At 37.3% G+C, this 24,520-nt stretch overlaps 2 protein-coding genes across 2 annotated transcripts; both read left to right on the top strand.

Annotated features, from left to right (window-relative positions):
* The first annotated feature begins 5,217 nt into the window (after positions 1-5,217).
* LOC109859387 (protein RNA-directed DNA methylation 3-like) lies at positions 5,218-10,274 on the top strand. Its single transcript, XM_020437616.1, has 3 exons — positions 5,218-5,360; positions 8,091-8,152; positions 8,299-10,274. Exons 1-3 carry the CDS (start codon positions 5,346-5,348, stop codon positions 10,088-10,090), a joined length of 1,869 nt encoding a protein of 622 aa, XP_020293205.1. The 5' UTR covers positions 5,218-5,345; the 3' UTR covers positions 10,091-10,274.
* Positions 10,275-19,862: 9,588 nt separating this feature from the next.
* On the top strand, positions 19,863-22,661 carry LOC109859444. Its single transcript, XM_020437729.1, has 3 exons — positions 19,863-19,970; positions 20,369-20,460; positions 20,694-22,661. Exons 1-3 carry the CDS (start codon positions 19,947-19,949, stop codon positions 22,348-22,350), a joined length of 1,773 nt encoding a protein of 590 aa, XP_020293318.1. The 5' UTR covers positions 19,863-19,946; the 3' UTR covers positions 22,351-22,661.
* Positions 22,662-24,520: the final 1,859 nt, after the last annotated feature.

Here is a 24,520-nt window from a genome sequence, read left to right on the forward strand (position 1 = left end):
GAAGTACAACGGCGCGCGCCTTTAAAGGAAAAGTTTTTTCCTCGTGTGTCGCAAAATAATTTCAGTAAAAAACATTCTGCGCGATGTCATTATTTTTTTTAGCGCGCAGAATCGTTCCCGCGCGAAAACGCATTTTTTTTCTGCGGAAGCGCGAATGCGTTTTTTTGCGTGCGTTTTTTCACGCATCCAACTGGTATGATTACGCGAACACGCCTAATTGACATTCACGCAACGTGCTTCGGAAACGCTTCGCCGCTTTGTACGGTATTCCCGACAGGTTTTTCGATCTATTCGGTCGCTCATACCGCGGAAATCGTCTACAAGGCATGAAAAGACACTATGACGACTCTCTCGATTCTGTCGAAATCGAGAACACGCGCGTGTGTCGCGCGCCTCACGCGTAAACGTGAAGCTATTTATTTATTTATTCAGGACGGGACTGTTTAACAAACTGGTTGCAAGCGGTCGAAGTTGTTTATCAACCATTTGCTTATTCGTGTGTGTAAAAAAGTATATCTGTAGAAAAAGAATCTAATTATATAAATGTGTCAAGTTCGTATATGAAAAAAACAAATTTATTTTAAAAAAAAAAATTACTTATTTATCAAAAAACTAACTTTTATTATTGATATTTTATTTTTGAATTGTTGCTTAAACGGGAATAGTGTTAAAATAATAAAAATGTAATTGTTAAAATTAAAGTTTGATTTATTGTATATTAGTTTAGATTTAAATTTTCTATCGAGGTATGAAGATTAAATTATTACTTCTATGAGTATTTTTGATGGGAAAGTGTTACAACTTCCAAACGTCATTGAAGTCTTCTGAAATATGATTTGCAATAAAAATAGGTCGTTAACAACCAATTAAAACATTGACAGCCCCGTATCTGAGTAATTGCGCGTGTATAGATGGATTTATCAATTCATGGATGTTTCGTACGACCGCGTCCGAGTAATAAAAAAGATAATAATAATAACCGACAGTATACAGTACGTAAAGTATGTGACAAGAGAAAAGAGAGAGAGAAAGAGAGAGAGAGAGAGAGGAAGAGAGAGAGAGAGAGAGAGAGAGAGAAATAATCGAAGAATATAATGAAAAAGAAAAAGAAATAATAATCGGGGAAAATGATGTGAGTTGTATCAGCGATCGCTCGTTTCTCAGAAGAAACAAGGGCCTTTCTTATCGATGAGAATCATCATTGTGCAAAATATTCGCAGCTTCCATTGTGCGAACGATGTTAATTAATCATTAATAATGCCATTGATATTCCGTTTCGTGATTATCGGCGTGTTTTATTCGCGCTTCTAAACGCGGTTTGCAACAGCTCAATCTCTGACGCGTAATCAAGCATTCATTAATTCATCCAATTAGCTTAACCCTAATCCTGTAAACGTTTTTTTTTCAGACATATATCCTGTAAACCCTGGACATTTATGTTCGACCAGATTTTTTTTATCGCTAAACGTTGCGAACACTCTGTAAAAAATTCATGAAGTTTTATTCAACATTTTATATTGAGGAAATAACATTATTTTTGACATATTTTTTAGTTTTTTTTAGAAATTCTTCCGCTAAATAGTTAATCAGATTTTCTCATTTTTCAAGAATCGCGCGGACATTAACGTTCATATAGTTATTCGGTTCACGTCTACGGGAACCGGAAAAAGAATTAAGCCGAAATATTTTTGCAGAATTGCGCGCGTCATAATTTCCACAAAACAATGGCGAATATTTTATTAAAAATGCGAGAAGTGTGCGCTAATTTGAAAGCGAACTGCCTGAGGAACATGGGATTCAAATTCTCTCGGTCATTACGATTACTTAATCACACTGGTCAGAAATAACAAGTTTACGCGGTCGGATCTTGTTTCATCGCGATAAACATCGCGGAGCGGAGGGGATCTTCACGGAAGATAATTACAACGCAAAAAGCGGACGTCTCTCATCTAGTTACAAGGATATAGCGTTTCTTCAGATGCGAACTTTCTTTTCGGATATAACGCTCGATTGCGACTTTGTGTTGATGTTATGTGATAAAATAACAACGCAATTACAGAGTCGATCCACGATTATCGGATCTTACACCGCTTGAAAATTGCGGCAATCGGTCGCAGGTCACGATTGAAAGTTGGTCTAGCGATGTGGTCTATATGTATAGTAACCGATTCAGGTAACACACACGTCCCGTCGATATATACATCATGTAAAAGAAAACACACCGAACAAAATACGCGCGTTTGTATGCAACGACTACGATATATCCGACCGATTGTGCAACCTGCCAGCAGCTTCGCCCGCAGAAATTCTTAATGGATCTCGAATATATCGGCCAACTTCCTGATAGAAAAAGTTTTTTTGTTTGCTAGATGGCACAACACGTCGTGTGTTGTTGCACAAAAAAATTTGCAATTTTGATATTGTTACGTAAGATTTATTGTATCCGGTTGCAACAATGTTTGTTGCGGGAACGCCGCAGCGACGTATCTATATACAAGCGATACAACGAAGTACAAATGTGTCTTGGAAGGAGACGTTGTGTCTTTGTTAAAATAAAAATAAGCTGATGACTCTCAATTAAAAAAATAAATTTTAATTGAATCATCAACTTCTAATTCTCTTGGGCCGCACCGTAGATCGCGCTGCATCCACAACCTCATATTATATATTCTCTCTAGCGTGCAAATGACTCGCGATGATTACAGCTGTGCACAAATGCGGAAGGAAAGTCGAACCTTCCGTGACGCTTTATAAAATTCTTTCTACGTGCGATATTGCGCCCACAAAGTTGTGTAGAGAAAATAATATCTCCACCGCGTGCATATATTTGTTCTAACTCGTTACTGGAAAGTTTACACGTATGTCTATTACGTGTCTATCTGTGTTTTTTTTCGCAACTTCTCTTCTGAGAATTAATTTATTTTGAAGTTTCTGGCCTCTCTTAAATTTGACAAGGGTTCAATATTTGTGCGTCCACTTGTCGGCCATATTTTACCAAAACGTCAAACGACACGTATATTACACACATACTCGAAAACTTGTCCCGCGGACATCAGAAGCGAGAATCGCACATTCCCGACACACATAGTGAAAGTAACCGATTCGATTATCTGTCCGAAGACAAAAAAATTGAAAGGACAGCTGCCTCGGACATCGCATCGGAAGAAAGTAATTCCGTCGCGACGGCGGCTCAAGAGTAACGACTCTTTCTCTCAGAGAGTTCGTCACTTCCTTGTCTCTCTCTCTCTCTCTCTCTCTCTCTCTCTCTCTCTCTTTCTCTCTCGTATGTCACAGAGAATTAAGAGAATTTGGGGATCGGCTCAAACTTTCGGAATTCGTTCGAGAAAAAGAAATACATCGCAATTCAGCGCCTGATAATCTCTAAAAGCAGATGTTTCTGAACAAAGAAAGACTTGTACGAGAAAACGTTGCGAGAAACTTCGATTCGAGAATTTTAATTCGCCTCATCATGACGGAGAGAGAAAGAAAGAGAGAGAAAGAGAGAGAGAGAGAGAGAGATCACGATGGATTTATTATTCTTCCGGTTGTGTTGCCATTCGTGCAACATACCGTACACGAGCAGAAGTTAATGGCACGATCGGATTTTTCTTTCGGGATCATCTAACACTAATGCACAACCAAGCGCATCTTCCAGCGAGCATGGCGCGCGCTGGTGAAAGCCATGCAACCGTGATGATGCATGCGCTTTTCAATGCGAAGAGCGACAGTAACCCTGAGGAAGAAAGTCAAAGTGAGACTCCGCAGGTGGCGAATGCCAGTTCAAGATGCACTCACAGAGTGCAAAAGACAAGCGAAACCGTTCTCACGTGCATTACGAAATGCTTTTTTTCCGTGTTGGTGCATCGTGGGACGATGCCGACGCGCCGCCGCGCCAATAAAACATAAGAAAGGCATTTTCTATTAGTTCCGACATCTAAACGAAATAAAACGTTTGATTTGTACGCAATTACAACAAGACGGAGTTTTAATTTCAGATAACCACAGAAAACACTCACGTTTTCGCTTTTTTGTCTCTCAATAATGTGAACATAAAAATAATTTAAATAACTATTCTATCTTTTTTTTTTACTGACCAAAATATAATAACAATAATAATAAATACTCTCTCTTTATATATATTATATATTATATATTATATATTACATATTTATTATATATATTATCATATTTTTATTAGATATATTATTATTATTTAATATATTATTTTATATTTTAAACGTGAATCTCTCTTTAAAAAATTGTTTTTAAATTTTTCTAAATCTGTATAAAATTTAATACGAATTTTTTTAATTTTATTGAAAAAAACTTTAAACAAGCGATATAAATCTGCAACACAACATAGCTTATATTTTTTGAAGCTCTTAGAGTTAATTTTTTATGTTGCGTATTTATTTAAAAAAAAATTCAACACTGAAGAGATATTTTTAGAAACACATCTTTATATAATACACAGAAAAAAATACTAGTACATATTTGTTTTTTTTTTTTTCTTTTTTTACATCATATTACTCTTGAGTCAATGTGTGAGAAGTGGTAGAAAGTCCATTCCCCTTGCGGCAGTGATCGTTCAAGAAACCCTGATAATAATTAGCGAGAAAGTCATTACCGGTTATACCGCCGTATGTGTTGCGTGTCACTGGACACTGGTTATGTATCGATGTTTTCAGCCATTGAGATATATTCGCCAAGAATGCAGGATTATTAAATGTAACGAGAATCTATTTTTAATCAGTTTATGATTAAACTGATTAATTTATTATAATTTATTCAAATCAGTCTACTAAAGCCATATAACGTATTTTACTCAACCAATTAGTAGAAATCTCGCAAAAATCTTATTTCTCGTACAAAAACTTTGAAACACGATTAAAAGTTTGCTTTGGTATTTTTTTTTGTTATTGAAAAAAAGTAGTGAAACAATTGCTCGCAAAATATTTCTTTCATGCTTCTTAAAAATACAAATATTTCGGATTTACTTTATCGCTCGCATCGGATCGTCCGCTGTCTTTCACATTGTTCTCACATTCACTATGAAGCATAAACGAGGAAATCCCCCTCCTGAACTACTGAAGATGTGCGTGAAGAGTATACCCCCGCATAGCAAGCAGCGTGGCTCTCTTCTTTGTACCCCTCCTCAAAATGTCTCTGTGTCTAGAGTACTTAGGTGTCTAGGAGGCAGAGGAACATTTGCTATAAAAGCCTCGAATGTTAGGATGAATTCGTCAGAAGAGTGACGAACCGTTAAAAAAAAAAGAACAACAAAGCAGTCGTTGACTAATTTTAATTTTTTTCACATGGTGGACCACAACCCTCGTTGAGGAGACATGCGGTTTACTCTGGTTAGTGTTCGTATGTCGTCGCGCGAATATCCGTGTTCTCATTCTTCATCTCGTATAATCGTGTGTCATCAGTGCGCTTGTGTTACATATGTGAAATTTTTTTTCAAACGAGAAGTGAGAAAACATCGCGCCCGAGTTTGACAAGCGATCGTTTATAAAAGTTGTTTTAGATCCGATCGATAACGCACGCGCACATACGACGTGTCTACTACACTCTCTGCGTTATTTCTTTTTTCTTTTTTTTTTTTTAACTCGATCAAGTGACAAATGTGGAAGTACGATATAATTTAAAAAAAAAATAATACATTACAATTTTTTTATTACAATTTAAAAACTTTTTAATAATTTTTTATGTCTTTTTTTATGTGTCTCTTGAGAGAGGAATACTTTTTCTTTCCATGTTCTGGTTTATTTTTATTTTTGTATCTTGTATAATCGACAAGCACAAATATAATAAGTTGTTGTCGAACTATATTTGCAAAAAGCCTATCTAAAAACAATATTTATTAGTAATATGCTATGTTTTGTTGTCGTAATTGCATAAAAACGTCAAAAATACTATACATTTGGTCATAACGATCTTAGCGCACAAAACCAGTAGCGCTGCATTAAAGTAAATCGTCACAAACGAGCCAGTAAATTACTGCCATTTTCTAACGGCAATTGCTACAAGTGGACATTCTTGTCACTTTTCCCTCCGCGGAAATGAAAGTTGCACCCATCTATGTAGGTGGTACATAAGAGATAAAAATATACAACGCGGAACTAATGTCGCATTAAATGCGTGAAAAAATCAATAAAGCCAACGCGACACAATACGCATTATCGCATTGTTCGTGTGCATGTGTGTGTGTGTGTGTGTAAATTTAGAGTTGCTTTCTAACATTCTGCAATATATCTGCTTCTCCCATTTTATCTTCTATTTTATCTCTGCATGTTAGATGTAATATGTCACCATTTTCAAACGTGCAATACTGAACTATCTTGTACGACGGGATTACGAATTTATTTTAGATATTGAAAGAATTTCACTTTTCACTCTTCACAAAGAGCCATAGTAAACTAAACTTAAACATTTTTTTAAACATTTTCTAAAAAATTACCGTTAACTCTAATGCTGCAAATGTGTTTTTAAATACACATCTTGTAAATAATCCTAAACGTTAATGTCCGACGGTTTCTTTTATTAATTAAAACGTTGCAAAAACTCTGTAAACATTTACGATGTTTTATTAAACGTATTCTATATTAAGGAAATAACAATAATTTTGATATATTTTTTATTTTTAGAAATTTTCTCTTTCACTAAAAATAATTAACAAGATATTTTCTCATTTTCAAGAATTGCTCGGATATTAATGTCCGAAGTTCGCAGGATTAGGGTTAAATGTAAGGTTTTCTCGATGCAGTAAATTAAAACAATACGAAGAATGACCTTTTATTTGTGAATTAATTCTCTCATATAAACCGGAAACACATTATAATAATAACGCGTAAATTAACCAGATAAGAAACAACTGAAGTTAGTTATTCATCAGGTAATTTTCGCAAGTCAATGTCATTATAAATTAAGATAATAAAGTTGTTTTGTTGGTTGTAAAGTCGGAAACAAAGAGCGAGTCAAGGTTATCATTATAACACGTGGAGATAATATGCAAATATAATTTTATAATTGTTATGTTAATCTGGGAAGGGAGTCGAATCTCAGTGGTGGGGGGTTTGTGTCGATATACAGTACGTGTGCAATTTCAATCGGGATTACGACATTATCTGGCGTATGAAAAAAGTATGAAAAAAAAAACCTGTTTTGCTATAACTGGTGATCTTGACACAGAATATTGAGATGAGAGAGAGAGAGAGAGAGAGAGAGAAAAAAGAAACGGGACATAAAAATGTGATACTTAAATTTCCGCTCGTTCGCAGTTGAATTCCTCTGATGGATCGATCTCCTAAGGATATAACATTCTTCGCAAAAAAAAAAAAAAAAGAATCTTAAAGAAGCCCACTTTCCAGTTAACCGTTGGTACAGGTTTCACGGTCTCTCAATAGCCTCTTCGGGAAGAAATTGGGTGGGGGGTCGACCCAATTCGTGCGGTTGCGTCGACGACGGCGCGTTCACACGCGGCCCGGGTACTTTCATTTTTGTGAGATGCGCGTTTGTATGAGATCGCTGAGAGCGCGTACAAGAGGAGAAGAGAATCTCCGCAGGACTTCCGTCGTTTATAATAAAAAAAAAAAAAAAGTCTACAGACGAGAGACAAAAAGCGGAGAGATGTTGACGGCCGCCAATTGCGCAAATGAGATAATTGTCTACGACACGCTTGAGAGAAAAGAAGATTAACGCGTTATAACGCTATTCTCCCCCCCCCCCGGATTTACATGATCAATTAGCATACTTTTGCTCTTTTACACGCAGATATTTCTGTAGCGACGAAGGTGTCATGATAATTAATAATTTGTTCTGAGTCGATCCTCTGATTTTTTTTTTTTTTTAATGTTGACAATTTTGCGAGAGAAACATTGCACAATATACTTTACTTTATAAAAATAATAGCAACTGTTTTTAATAAGTGAATTTTATTTCGTTTTTTAAAGCTTTCTTTTTTTCAGAACTTCTAGAGAGATGTACATAATTAGTCGTTATATATTATTATTGTTGTTGTTATTTATGTCACACGACAAATTTGAACAAATTGTTACACGAAACTAATGTAAGAAAAAATGTTTCAGGTAATATTGTGCGGTCTCTTTGTTATCTCCGCGCTTGGAGATCCAATAAGAACAAAGAGAGAGTGAGTATATAGATAATTAAATTTATATAATAATAATCATATTTATATATATAGTTTTTATCAAACTTCTCATTCAAATTACTTAATTTTGCAACTTTTTCCATCGACATATTCAATCTCGCGTTCTAACTAAATGATTACTGCAGGCCTCCTGTAAGCTCGCAATATGGCGCCCCACCAGCAACATCGTACGGAGTACCGAGTGTAGGAGGACCCTCTGATTCATACGGTGCACCACCTCCACCTCCACCTTCATCGTCATACGGTGCACCACCGTCGTCGTCATACGGTGCACCACCGTCGTCGTCTTACGGTGCACCACCGTCGTCGTCTTACGGTGCACCACCGTCGTCGTCGTATGGTGCACCACCGTCATCGTCGTATGGTGCACCACCGTCATCATCATACGGTGCACCACCGTCATCATCGTATGGTGCACCACCGTCATCGTCGTATGGTGCACCACCTTCATCGTCTTACGGAGCACCTTCCGCCGGTGGTGGTCACGGATCGTTCGGTGGCGGTGGCGGTGGCGGTGGCGGTGGTGGACACGGATCGTTCGGCGGTGATCACGGCGGAGGATCGTACGGCGGCGGTGGTGGCGGTGGCGGCGGTGGTCACGGATCGTTCGGCGGTGATCACGGCGGAGGATCGTACGGCGGCGGTGGTGGCGGTGGCGGCGGTGGTCACGGATCGTTCGGCGGTGATGATCACGGTTCCTTTGGAGGAGGAGGAGGGGGATCATACGGCGGCGGCGGCGGTGGTGGTCACGGATCATTCGGTGGCGATGATCACGGTTCCTTTGGAGGAGGAGGAGGAGGAGGATCATATGGCGGCGGTGGTGATGATCACGGATCGTTTGGTGGCGATGATCATGGTTCTTTTGGAGGAGGAGGAGGAGGAGGATCATATGGCGGCGGTGGTGATGATCACGGATCGTTTGGTGGCGATGATCATGGTTCGTTTGGAGGAGGAGGAGGAGGAGGATTCGACGATCACGGATCAGGCGGTTACGGCGGTGGTGGCGACCACGGTGGAGGTGGCGGCCACGGTGGAGGTGGTGGTTTCGGATCATCGGGTCCTGGATCCTACGGTCCACCTTCGGATTCTTACGGTCCTCCTTCTGATTCTTACGGACCTCCGGCACAACCGAAAGGTGTGTGGAAAAAGAAATTAGTATGGAAGCCCGAGTGGAAGCAGATCTGGAAATCAGAGTCCAAACTGACTTGGAAGCAAGTGTGGAAGAAGGTACAGGTTCCGGTTTGGAAAGAAATTCAAGTGCCCGCTTGGAAGGAGATTAAAGTACCCGCCTGGAAGAAAGTCCAGAAACCCGTCTGGAAGGAGATTCAAGTGCCGATCTGGAAGGAAGTCCAAGTGCCGGCGTGGAAGAAAGTCTGGAAACCCGTGTGGAAGGAAATCCAGGTTCCCGTGTGGAAGGAAATTCAGGTGCCCGATTGGAAGAAGATCTGGGTACCGGAGTGGGTCAAAGTCGGCATACCGGGCGAACACACTGTCGGCAAGGATCATCACGGTTGGCAATACACTAGCCATGGTTTGTGGAAGAAGAAGTTAATATGGAAGCCGGTCTGGAAGAAGATCTGGAGAACGGAGAAAAAACAAATCTGGGTAAGTGATAAGAAACTAGAATGGAAAGCCGAATGGAAGCAGATCTGGAAGACGGAGAAGAAACAAGTTTGGGTGACGGAGAAGAAGTTGATCTGGAAAGAAGAATCGGTCCAGGTATGGATACCGCAGAAAAAGCAGATCTGGATTTCGCAGAAAAAACAGGTGTGGAAAGACGAATGGAAAAGCAAGTGGGTTCCGGTTTGGAAGGACGTGCAGGTACCAGCATGGAAGAAGATCTGGAAGCCCGTCTGGGAGAAAGTTTGGGTTCCCATTGAATCGCATCATGACGACGGTCATCACGGTTATAAGTAGATAGCTATCGATAGTCAGATATATGTAGGCAGATCGATCTTTCTTTCGTTTGCAATATTTAAAGATCAAAAACACCGTTGACAAATTGTTTAGAAACGATTGATATTAATTACCTGGTTGACCGAGCTTTATAGAAGAATAAATGCTCGAAAGTAAAATATATATACATATATTTCGAGAGAAAGAACAAATTAAAAGATAAATGTATGTTGTAAAAGAGAAAAACCTTGCGGCTAACAGTTAGAAAGCATCGCGACGATGAAATGTGCATGAAAGTCGACAAAAATTTTCAATCGATTATCTTGATGACAGCATGTCCAAGCTGTTGATTGATGATATCGCTTTATATAATATCACACATGAGGAAGTAGGTCCTCAAGATATTATCGCAGTGAAAACGAAGTTATTTATACACATATATACATATATATGAAAAGTATATTTGGATAAATCTGTGATGACGCGTTCTTAAATAGAAAAATTTTACTTACTTTGTGACAAATGCAATTTAAAAATCACTAATATATGCATATATGTATGTACATACATATTCGTGATATATATGTGTATATATATACATGTGTACAAATATTCATATAATTTATTAGTTGCAATGAGAATAATGTACATCACAATGTACATCCGCATTACATTATTGTTACATTGAAACAAATCTTTCTGTTTTTTTTTGGTTAATTTAATTTCTAACACTCAGATCCTTAGCAAAGTTCTGAGAGGAAGAAAGAGAGAGAAGAGAGAGATAAATGTTACAATTAGATTCAAAAGAATTGTGAGAGAAACGATTAATATTCTTTTTCGTAGATTTTTTTATGTGAATTTCTATACATAACATCATCCAGTTTTTTTACACTTCAATTTACCAAGATCCTAGCGCATATTACTATTATATATGTAATAAGTTTTTTTTTATACTTTGTAAATATCGTCTGAGTTTTGGGATGCGTGCATGTTTTAATATTTTTTTACATGTGTTAATAAAATATTATTTTATATTATAAAGAATAAGTTCATTCCCTGCACACATATATATTACTTTTTACAATTTCCTAAACGCGTTCCTTTCTCACTGCCAATAAATCCAAGTTTCATAACAAGGCAATATAAAATATGCAATTTATTTTTATCATTGTGGTCAGAATTTTTTTTTAATACTCAATTTTATATTAAACTTAATACAAAAAGAAAGAGATAAAAAGAAACATTAAAACAAATTTATACATTTTGAAAAACAAGTTTTAAAAATAATTACAACTGTTTAAAGATCACTGAATATTATTTGATCGTATGCACACATTTGAGAATAACAACATTTTGTATCTCTTGCAAAATATATATTATTTTTAGTAAATTTTTTTAAAATAATATGTATCCATACGAATATATAAATCACTGTAGTCCATCGAACCATCAATTCGCGTTAAATGAAAGTACGATGACTTTCATACGAAGATGTGCTGTGCAATATGTAGAAAAAAAAAAATAAGAGATGTTCAACAGGTAAGAAGGGGGGGAGGGAGAATGATGCTTTCTAAGGATAAGACGAGAATCGAGTGAGCAAGCAAGTCTCAGGGTCTTTAAGGTCGTAAGACGAGCTCACGACCTTTACTTTCTCTACGATCATGCTACAATGTAAGCGTGGGGGCGACACACGTGAGGCTGTAAAAACAAATGCCGTAATCAAACTGGCGGAGAAGAAATCCGACCGGAAGTACGGTACGATCGGTGAATCTCTCACGGCAATTTAATGAAGATTTAATTTTATAATATACTCGATACTGAGAAAGATATCGCAAGAGATTTACAATCATAATCAATCAATTGGTTGCGCTTTCGATTAAGGTCTATACACTTTTGTAGATTGTTCAAAATGTTTTGTCCAAAATTGTTCTTCAAAAATTACAAACCAAATAATAATTTTATATAACAAACGTAGCGTGTAATAATATTCCAAAGTAAAGATAATACATTCAGTGATATTTGATTCGCAAAGTTAATAATTTTGCGTGTAACAAAAAATTGTGATATAATTATTTTTAATAAAAAAAAAAGATTTTTAAAATCTATACACATTGAGATAATAATGATGTTATTTCTTTTTTGTTTTTTCAAGTAAATCACTTGAACATATTAATTTCTAATATTGCGATATAAATTAACCCTTCGACTGTAGACATAAAAAAAAACCTACGAGAAGTGTAGACCGGATCTGTGAGACCTGCGTAACTTTAAGATTGAATATCTTTGCAAAAAATCAATTTGTTTAATTTTTTTTTAATCAAAAGTTTGAACTATTCTGGGTCGATAAAAAAAAAAACAAAGATTGAAAAACTCTCCAACAGTTTCGAAGATATGAGCGTTTAAGGAAAAAATTATTGTTTCTAGAAACGTCGATGCGAAATTTTTGAATGGGTCTGGAAGACCCTGTTTACGGACGAAAGGTTAAATATTTCTAATAATTTCTAATATTGCGAATTGCGATATAAATTTAAATTTAACGCTTGTTGTGAATATTACACACATATAATATTGAAAACTGGATTTTAAACATTGCCTGTTTAGTCGGAAACATTCCATAATTCAGAACACGTATTTTCCAAAAGGAAGTGAGTGTGGCGTTTATGTCCGAAATTTATTTATTTTTCGGCTCATTCGGTTGTAATTTAGTGAAAGTAGAAGTCGTCTAAAAAGTAAAAGCAAGACGTTCTTCTTGTACACGCCAGAGAGACAATGTCGAAATCGGTCGTGAAGATGCACACGGTTCCTCCGGTGATCTTACCTTCCTCATTACATCGACCTTAATTACAAACGTTCCGGCGGTCTCTCTTCCTTCCGTGTGTGTCGGAGGGGCGTAAAATCGCTTTCGAGCCTTTCGCCCGCAGTTGTCGAGCGAGCAAAAGCCTCGAGCAAATTTTCTCGTAAGCCGGGCTTCATTAGCATATAATGACGGCGAGTTTAACGGAGCTTCGGGAAAAGCTCCGTTTAACGGAGTTCACACAGGATCTCCGCTCGAAGAGTGAAAGTGAACTCGCATGCCGGTCTGGAAACATAGCAGATTTATACATATCATATATTATATATTCTATCGCACTACGTGCGACAGATCGCACAGCTTGGTTAGTTGTCTTTTTTCGAGGCGAGGCAATTATTTTTCTACTGTATTTAAATCAGACTTGAAAAAATATTTAAATTACGTGACTGAGACAGTGCTATTCGATAAAACGGATAATTAACTGTCGAATAAAATGTTCGGAATGTCCAACTGGTTGAGCGACGCTTGTCATGCCAGAGAATAACAGAGTGTCATAAATCAGCACTAAGGAAGAGAGCTCAAGAATCGCGTAAATTTATGCTAAAAGTAACAATCGCGTAATCAAAATTCTTAGCTACTCATGAAGCAACAGTTTGTCAGAAATAGTTACATAAATGTGTTTTGCGACAGAAGTTCTGAGGAAGTTTTACGTAATTTGAATCAGTAAACATTAAACTGGTTAATATAAAAGCCAACGCTAAATGTTCGTGCAAAACAAATATATATATATATGTATATATATATATATATATATTTATATTTTATATATATATATATAAATTTATATATATATATATATATATATATATTTTTTTTTTTTTTAATGTACACTGAAAAACACAAATATATAAATATATTTATATTTTAATATATATACATATATATATATATATATTTATATATTCATTTTGCACATCCAGCATTGGCTCTTATTGACCAATTTAATGTTAGTTTAAATTTTCAAAAGTCTTATTTTTTCTTCGTTTAAATCAATAAACATAAAAACTCGCGATACGTTTTCTTTTTAATTGCAAATTGCTTACAGTTAATTATCTAAGAAAATTAAATATACCACACACACATTAACGTTTATGATTTTGATTTTCTGGTGCTTGAAATATAATTTACATAAGTAATATATGTAAAATATTATAATTATTTGACATTGCATATAACATGAATTCTATTTGTAAACTATACGGAATATCAGACGCCTTTTTGTGCAATTACAAAACGTGCCTGTTCGCAAAATGTCTTTGATCTCATTTCGAAAGTGAAATTCGTTTGAATCAAATCAGCGAAGCGTTATCTAGGTGAAATTACATGTTGAATGATTAATGTCGTAAGCAATCATTACTCGCATACTACTCATTCGTAATATCGTTATAATACCGCTAGTGCGCAATATACAATAATGTGTATCATGAAAATCGAAAACATTTTTCTTACACGTTGTTTGTAAATGGAATCGTAAACTTTACAACAAATATTTATTAAATAACTTGTCAGAAATTAACACTTTTTATTTACAAAGTTTTTGGGCTTTTTATTTATCATAAATATATATACGATGTTTTATATAAAATAATAGTATCTATTTCTCTTATTCTCTTTCTCTCTTTTTCCTTGAGAAAAGAATTGTTCTTTTGTTGTTTAAAGAAAAAATATATTATCTTACTTTATCAGAAACAATATGTAGTATTATTATTTTTAAACATCATTATGCTGCCATCTAGCAACATAGCTGTAAGGTTTGTTGATTCGCACATCTATTCGCACATCTATTCGCACGAGCGCAAGAAATAGAAATATACACAATGAAATTATATTTGTTTTATTATCGAGAAAATATCATTTATCGTTTTTACTTAAATTAATAAAATTGTTTGTACAAATAAAACAATTCTTTCAGCAAAAGAATGATAAAACTTTATTGTTAAACGATACAACATTCGACACACAATAAAATATAGTATTAAGATAAGAAATAAAATTAGTAACTTTTAATATTTAATAAACGAGAAAAATGTTAAACAAATTCTGATCTTATTTTTTGTTTTAAATTCAAATAAAAACTAAAACAAAATAAGTCATAGCATAATAACTTTCTGCATATCAAAAACATCTCAAATTTAATCTACTTCATATTTATATCTCGATGTTTTATTTATTTGTACTCTTCTATTTGCATTAGAACAACAAGCGTAATAAAGAGACGACGCTTCATGGGCCGGTGAAGCGATCGTGTGCACAGATTTCACCTAGATAAAGCACATCGCTGATCACAGAGTCAAGACGAAATTTCACTTTCGGATAATGCTCGTCTCGAATGCATCGCGCGCGAACGATGCACCCATAACTCTCTACTCATCCGTTAAGTACTGCGGAGAAGGTCGTTTGCGGGTCGAAAACCTGCTCTTGCAACACGTTTCTCTCTGTATTGCAGGGCCGCAAAAGTCTCTCACGCGCGTGTGACAGGTGCGACACTCGAATTCCGTCTTTAAACTCTGACTCGCATGCCAAACGAGATAGACTCTCCGCGTTTTCTCAAATGTCAAAATATTATACAAAACAGACACACGGCAAAACAAAAAACGTATTGTTTGCTGATTTCTATCGTCTTCAGGTTCATAAGCATTCAAATTAAGATTTGTCGCAAATTTCGCAACGCGATGAGTTCATGTAATAGCTGTGGCGACCGCGCGCAACGCGTTTAACAGAACTCTAATGCACTCCTGTCTTTGCGGGAACCGTTAGATCGTACACTTCTATCCGGTCTCGTGCGGCGATCGTTCTCCGAAGTCATTATTTATTGCGCGTAAAGCGAGTGTACGTATTTCGATTATAATCTGGCTACTTTCCCATCATGACACTTGACACGACGACTCGAAGATGGTTATTTATTTCTTCCTTAAAAAAAACTCACCGCGTTGGAAATTCCTTTCTTTCGCAATATCGCATATGTAAAACTATATTAGTTAACATTTTCGAGAAGTACGCGATTTTGTCGCGAAATGAGGTCGCAATGTTTGAGTAAAACACTTCGGCACAGATAGCAGCTAAAAAAAAAAAAAAAAAAACAGTTTACAAAAATAACAACAGACACTATATTCGATATTTTTTTTTATCGATGTCAGTGCAATTGTACCAGAAATAAATTTGCATATGCAAATCTAATCGGATTCGCTACAACTATAAATAAATCGTACATCCGATCGTTTTCGACGTGGGCGAGCAGGAGAGTTTGGTGAAAGCGTTAAATGGCTCCGAGACTCTCCGCATATGATGTAAGAGCCGAAATTTGTATTGTAAAGTGCCTCGTTTGTTTTAGACATGGTCGTCACTTTGTAGAGATTGAGATAATAAAAGAAATTTCGCTTATTTGAAGACTGACTAACTAAAACAGTGCAATCGCGGAAAATGCGTCGTAAAAAATCGAAAAATAACGACAGTTACGTCGTTTACTTATCAAATTAATGAAGCAAAAAGTTGAGGTGAAAAAAAAAAATCTATCTCGAAGACTGGAACGCAAACAGGAAAAATTATTTTCGTTCTTTTTGACTTTAATAACGTATATTTCCGATTATGAAAGGAGGAATCACCACAGCGTAAAGCGTAAAATTATTCGGTTGCGTGACTTTTTACGACGGGTTTTAGGTGTACACACCCGTGCGTAAAACAATTTGCTTAAATGGCCGAAACAAATGCGGACGCGTAGCGTGAAAAAAATCATTATATTAAATTAAAACAGAGAGCGCGCTCTCTCTCTCTCTTTCTCACCTCTTTCAAATTAATACAGGTACTCTTGCAACTCTTTGATATGTGATCGGCGGAGAATCGCGCTTGACATCTTAATGAGAATAATGAGTAAAGACCGAACAAATGATATTACATAATAGAAGCTGTTTTATAGTCAGCGCTACGCAGAACGCGACGACATTAAGGATGCTCGACGTCATTCGCGGTGTTTCGTCGCAACAACAACCTTTTCACTCGTGAAATAGCGCACGTATAGCTTCTGCCCTCCTTCCACCTCTCCTCCTCCGCCCCTCATTGTGTGCCGCACAGACCAAATAAAAAAAAAAAAAAAAAAAAAAAAAAAAAAAAAAACAATTTTGTTTCTTTTCGTAAGTGTTTGACATTTCATAGTGTGATGTCACTCTTTTCGCTTCTTAAAAAAAAAAAAAATTAAAAATTCTCGTAATATATATCTGTCGAATCACAATGACAATATAAATAAATTAACTTTCTTTCGTAGGCTTTCTTTATATTCTCCTTGTAGACATTCGATCTGCGTAGGCCGATAAAATGCGCATAATTGCAAAGGAAAAGTATACTTCCGTAAACAACAAAAAAAAAAAAAAAAAAATGAAAAAGTACCTGGAATAAAAGAAAGCCTAATTATGTGAAATATTAAAGGTCTTGTTTTGTGTGCTGTATATGCGCGCGCGCGCGTGTGTGTGTGTGTGTGTGTTAGTGTAGTAAAAATCAGGTTAATTAAACCAGAAAAGTCGTTCACCGCAAAAGAAATCACAGAAGAGAGTACGGTGAAAATCGTTCAAATGTCGCGATAAGCACGAAAAAAAAAACAAAAAAAAAAAAAACAAAATTAGCAACGAAAGAAAAAACGATCGCACAAGCGAGCGAACATTTAAACAAGAAAATGCAATAATTATTGCATTATAATTATATTGCATGATGAGACGTATATTGTTTCGAACGCGCGGCGCGATTGTTTCGTGATTGTTAACGACGCGACTGTACGGCGACTCTTTTCAATTTATTTCAGAAACTAGAAACTTATCTCTTCAAACGTCGATATATAATCGCTAGTTTCGCCGTGAGTTACATTGTGGAAACGTTTAAATAAGGCGCGACTACATAAATAGAAAGAATTTGAAGCGGTAGAAATTCGCGTTTAGACTCGACCTGTTCGACATATTCGCCCGATATGTATATACGGAATTTTTTATTTTTTTTTTGCTTTCTAAGTGCTTTGACCCCCCGAGACATCCGGAGATATTGGAGTTCTCTCTCGAAAGAAACGATATTTGGGTTACACGGCGGACAAGCCGCGAAGAAAATCTTTTTTTTTTTTTTTTTTTTTTTTATTGCTTATGCAAAACAAATGAAGTTTTATTATTACCATATATATGCTCATTTATATGCGGTAACATAATATGTGGCTCTAGCATCTCCGTTTCAGAGATTTCTCCTTAATAATTCCTGAAATTCTAAACACGATAAAAGCAAGAGAAAAGAAATTAAAACGCGCGGAAATAATAAATCGGATATTTTATGTGTGTTTCAAGCGCGAAACTATTTTATTCTTCGTCGCAAACGTTTCTTCGATATTCCCCGTCTTTTATTTCTGAGATACTCTTTTCGTTTCTGTAACACGTTTCTGATTACACAATAACACCGCGTTGATTTGCGAGTAAAAAGAAATCGCGCGTATATCCGAGCCGCGGAAACGGATATCCTATCTATACGAAGCGCGCAAAGTTGAATATCCTCTTGACTTGGCTTTCGTTCGTATCGCTTTCGTGTGTCTGAACAACTAAAATCTGGAACAGCCAATTCCGGAGCGAACCGTGAGCGATTTACGAACCGGAATGACGAGAATGTGTATCCCCGGGTTTCATGCGCGCAAAATGTCACGACTCTCTAGCGACGGCGCCAATGAGAGAATTCACTTTCATCCGCGGTTCTATCTCGTTCGTGGCATGTGACGTGTTAAACGGATATGCGTACTTGACGCGATTTAACACCGGATCGTTAACCGTTCGCTCGGACGCCAGGTTTTTCGCGTGTCGCTTTCAAGAGAGCTTCCTGATATCACTTTCGATACATTTTCCCCGCGAACGAGAGTAGTGCGTCTCGCAGAGGCGTTTTCGCATTATATATCGTTCGCAACGCGAAATCTCTCCCCAAATGGATATCGTTAAGATCTCGAGTCTTTTCCGCTCTTGCGCGTTATTGTCTTTGCAATAAAAAGCAGAAAATGCGCTTGCACGCGCTCGTATACGGGAAACTACTCGCGCTTTCTCTCACATGAGGGCCAAGCAGATCGTCGTTGGGAGGAAAATCGAGTGGTCGTAAACTTCGCGTAAAACGGCAATTAAACGAAGATTTCAAGATTGTTCGCAATTCCTTCAGCGGAATCGCTCCCGGATAATCTTAATAGCGGCGATTGTGCTCTTTTCTCGAAGTGAAAAAAAAAAATACATTCAATTTCACCACAATCCAATAATCGTTAAATATAGATTGTAGGCTACTTTTATATGTGTACATACATATATATATATACATATTATTAAAATTAAAACAAAAAATATTATGTTTTTAAATTGAAGACGCTTCGAATTTACGAAGGAAGCGACCAGAGGTCTAGGAAACTGAGAAACTTTTCCATTGTTACACATGTATGTTATTCTGTCGTAATCATCGGTCTCATTCTTTCTCCAGATAATCGGCATAAATTAAATCGCGAGGCATAACCTTGTCACATAACCTTCCAATCTTGAACTTCACCGTTGAAACAACGCGCGCAAATAACCGCGTACTCGCTCGACCGGATCGTGTTCTCGATCACTTTCACCGAACGGGACGCGAAAACGACGACTCGCCCCGGCCGGGGCACACACAAGGCCCATTTGCACGTCGGAAGTGGGAGGAGAGGGAAGGGGGAGAAAAAAAGAAGAAGAGAAGAGGAAGGAGGAGAATATCCGCGAGGAGCCCGAGGCCTAAATCCGCCGTTCTGGTCCGCTACCCATCGTCCAGACAAATCGCGCCCGTTTTCCACTACTTACGAATGGACCACCTCCATTACCCGACTCCACCACCGCCGCCGTCGGTTTCTTCACCGCGAAAGAACTCCTGCTCTTACTCGATGATTGCCTTTGGGGAGGATACGCGCCTATATAACTACGGCGTTCCAGTCATTGGACGAAGTAAGCTACGTTTTCCTGCGCCCAGGAAGTAAGAGTACGCGGCCCGAGCCCGACGGGCGGCATTGCGAGAAATATGAGGATTCGCCCGGGATGCGCGGTCAGTTTTTTTCATATCATTTTTTGTTGTTGTTGTTGTTGTTGTTGCTCCGCTCATTTAGAGCATCGCGCGTTTAAGAGTTCGCGCTGTAATCAAAATTGCTATTATTTGCGCGCGTTGCGGTAATAAAAGTTTCCGCTCGGTTTTTCAGTCAGTCGTAAACGGGACGATTCTTTGGGAAGAAGTGCGTTGAAATTCATTCACTAACGAGACAATCGCGCATTTTTTTTTTTTTTTTTTTTTTTTTTTACGAAGAAACTTTGTCTTTCACACCGGATGAGCGCGATATTTGTGTGGCAACCGAAAAAGAAAAAGAAAAAGAAGATAAAAGCAATTATTTTTACTACGTTTTGTTCTTTAAAACTCTTTGTCAATCATATAATTGCATTATTTTTCAGGCTGCACTAGTGTTGCTACTGCAAGCCGCTCTCGTGGCGAGCAAAGCCGTGGATCAAACGAAATTGAAGCAGCAAACTCAACGGCAAATTCCGTACGTATGACGATTTGTTTATTTCAGTCGTGAAAAAATAATCGTTTGTTTCAAACATATTTTGATAAATAGTGTTATCAAATAGTGTTGCACATGTGTTGCAAAATAAAATAACAATTTTAAATATTGAATATAAAATATAACGATTGTGTGTGTGATAATAAAATAACAATTTTATATTAAATATTTGTATTTTGTTTAATTGATTTTATTGCGAATCTTATTTTGTACAGATACGGTACAGAAGCGCAAAAACGATGGGGAGGTGACTCCGGTGGCGGCGATTACGGTGGTGGTTATGGAGGTGGTGACGCTGGCGGTGGTCATTTCGGCGGTGGTGATATTGGCGGTCACTTTGGCGGAGGTGATGCCGGTGGTCACTTCGGTGGAGGTGATGTAGGCGGTCATTTCGGCGGAGGTGACGCTGGCGGTCATTTCGGCGGAGGTGACGTCGGCGGTCATTTCGGCGGTGGTGGTGACGTCGGCGGTCATTTCGGCGGTGGTGGTGACATCGGCGGCCACTTTGGAGGTGGCGACATCGGAGGTCACCTAGGCGGCGGTGACATTGGTGGTCATCATCTGGGTGGAGGCGACATCAGTGGTCACGGAGGTGATATTGGTGGAGGCGGTGATATCGGCGGAGGCATTGACGCACACCATGATCATCATCACGACGAAGGTTACTGGAAGAAGAAATTAGTCTGGAAGCCAGGTTGGAAGAAAATTTGGAAACCGGCGAAGAAGCAGATCTGGAAACCCGCGTGGAAGAAAATCTGGAAGCCAATTTGGGTGCCGACTCAAAAAGCGGTATGGAAAGAAATTCAAGTGCCTGCCTGGAAGAAGATATGGAAGCCCGTGTGGAAAGAGATTCAAGTGCCGGCGTGGAAAGAGATACAAGTACCAGCCTGGAAGAAGGTTTGGAAGCCGATTTGGCAACCGATCAAAGTGCCAGCTTGGAAAGAGATTCAAGTGCCGGCGTGGAAAAAGATCTGGAAGCCGGTTTGGAAAGAGATTCAAGTACCAGCGTGGAAGGAAATTCAAATACCCGCTTGGAAGCAACTCTGGATTCCCGAATGGGTGAAGATCGGTATACCAGGTGAGCATTATCATGGTACAGATCATCACGGATGGCAATACACCAGTCACGATCTCTGGAAGAAAAAACTAATTTGGAAACCGGTATGGAAAAAATATTGGAAACCCGCAAAGAAACAGATCTGGATACCGGACAAAAAGCTCGAATGGAAGGAAGCTTGGAAGCAGGTCTGGAAGCCAGCAAAGAAACAAATCTGGATAGAAGACAAAAAGCTGGCCTGGAAAGAAGAATGGAAACAGATCTGGAAACCAGCTAAGAAGCAGATCTGGATACCGGACAAAAAGCTGGAGTGGAAGGAAGCTTGGAAGCAGATTTGGAGACCCGATAAGAAACTCGAGTGGATTCCTGACAAGAAGCTCGCCTGGAAAGAAGCGTGGAAGCAAATCTGGGTACCTGATTGGAAGGAGATCTGGGTGCCAGCGTGGAAGAAGATTTGGAAGCCGGTGTGGATATCCGAGTGGTTCCCCAGCGAAGACCATCACCACCATCACGGCTGGGACCGCAAGGACTCTCAGGCTCAGAACACGCAAATTGTGCCTTATAGCTCGGAAGCTTCTCGACAGAAGAAACAAACCGAACCACAACACCAACAACATCAACAACAACAACAACAACAACAACAACAACAACAACAACAACAACAACAGGTATCACAACCTCAAATAAAGACTAACAAAGTCCCATCGGGCAAGTCCTTCCAGGCAAGTTTGCCAACAATCACGCAGGATCTGGTACCGCCGCCACTGTCCAATCAAAACGGAGGTCACATCAATTTCGCATTTCCCAGCCGCTGATGAAGATAAATCTCCACGCAAAATAATCGCACTGTAATCCCAATGCTTGTGTACAAACGTCTCCGAAAGAGTATTGTAACATAAATGGTTGTATATATTACGTATTTAGAAGCTTAAGATAGATCGTGTAAAAGTTAAGTTACTCGATGTTGTTCGACTGACGCGCTCCCTGTTTGTCAGGGTGCCATTATTATCCTGACACATCATAACATGTATTTCTCCTCTGTTCTTTGTTTTTTTTATACACGTGTTGTTGTTCCCTCAACTGTTAACTAATACTGTTAAATAAAGTTTATACATATTTTGTTAAATTTTGACTAGCGTTTATTTTACCCTTCACGTAATTTAAAAAATATATATATTAAAACATATATATATTAAATATACATTAAAATTATTTATAAATTTTCTTATTTGAATTTTTTTAAATCTATGAAGCTGCCTGTTGTTTTTAAAAATGAAATAAATGCGAGCGAAAATAATTAATCAACTTGTGTCTCTTTGTGTAAAATTATGCCATTAAAAAAGTATTGTACAAAATGACACATTGTTGATGTTTTTTTTTCAGTGTATAAATTGCGAAATAATTTAATTAATTTGAAGTTTTTGAAACACTATTTTACTATTATTTTTGCGTAATAAATATTTGAATAGTTCTATGGAGAAGAATACGTAACACTCGAATCTCTCGTTTTGTGTTATTCACACTCGCAAAAAGTGTTTTCTCTTTAAAAAAAAAAGATCTTTCAAAAAAAAAAGAAAGATCTTTCGAAACTAGAACGTACAAATGGTTGTACGATTTTGAAGTAAATTGTCGCGTTTTGAACTTACGGCGGAAAGATGATGCAACTCGAATACGCGCACGTATACCTGCGAAATTGGAGAAAGTGAGAATCTGTTATGGTAGGCGATCTCGCGCGCGCGGCAGCACGTAGTGGGAAGGACCTCGACCGTGGAGAAAGTGTCCATGCACCCACACAACGACATAAATTAATCCATGCCACTGTGCTGTCTGTTTCGGTAGGTCGCACAATATTGCACGATGTGGACTTTACTCGATTGACGACGATGACTATCAAGATTTCACTGGCGCCAACCACGGAAGAGTGGATTTTTCTCCGATCGCTATGCTATTGGACGAAAAAAAAAAAAGTATCGGAGAAATCATGTTTGATCATATGTTTGTTTGTTTTTTTTTTTTTTTTTTTTTTTCTAATATAACGATACGACTTTACAGGAAACGTTTTCACTTTTATTCCGTGTATTTACTTTCGTTTGATAAATCTCTCTGTGCGCGCGCGTTAATTTCATAAGAAGATAACGCACGTGCGATCTGATCTATTATTTTCTTTTTATACAGACAATTTCTAGAAACTTCGTTGCGTGCGAGAACATTTTTCTACTTCAAGACGTTTTTCGATTTTATTTTCTTTCGAACAATTCCAACAGGTGACAAAACAGCGGGTTCGTCTTGCGCGTTAAACAGTTAGTTTAACGCGCATCATTTATTTGACCTAGAAGAACTTTCTTTTCTACGCGTTTCTGCGTTCAAATATATAAAACATTCTTATGCAAATTTGACGATTTGTAAGTAGCGACAAATCTGCGTAACAGTAGTCATTCATGTTCACAATATAATGGAAAATTTTCGAGAGTCGAATATGATAATTACTATTTGCGTCGTTTCATAAATATACTAAACCTGAGAATTTTTATCTTTCCGAGAAAAAAATGGATTAAATCTAAGAAGATCTGATTTAAATCTATAACAAGATAAAAAATAGTAAAATAGATCTACTTAGATCCAAATTAGATTTAAATAAATTTAAAATAAATTTAAATAGATTATAAGAGAGTAGATTTGTGTGTAAAAATTTACACTTTTATTTACCATTAGATTTACTTTCTTTTTTTGCACTTACTCAAATCTACTTTAGATTTAATCCATTTTTTCCGGATCAAATTACGAATTACTGATTTTCTAAATAGTATATATTATTTAATATACAAAGTTCTCTCTCAAAAAATCCAAAAACGCTAAAAATCTCAAAAACTATTAACTTTAGCAAAAAATATGTAAGCAAAGTTGTAGGACTTAAAAAAATGTACTTCCTGATGATAAGAGGTTGATCTTGGGTGGAGTCTGCAAGGTTATATGAAGATTAAGTTG

The sequence above is a fragment of the Pseudomyrmex gracilis genome, unplaced genomic scaffold, assembly GCF_002006095.1.
Source record: "Pseudomyrmex gracilis isolate BER0280 unplaced genomic scaffold, ASM200609v1 scaffold_7, whole genome shotgun sequence".
NCBI lineage: Eukaryota > Metazoa > Arthropoda > Insecta > Hymenoptera > Formicidae > Pseudomyrmex > Pseudomyrmex gracilis.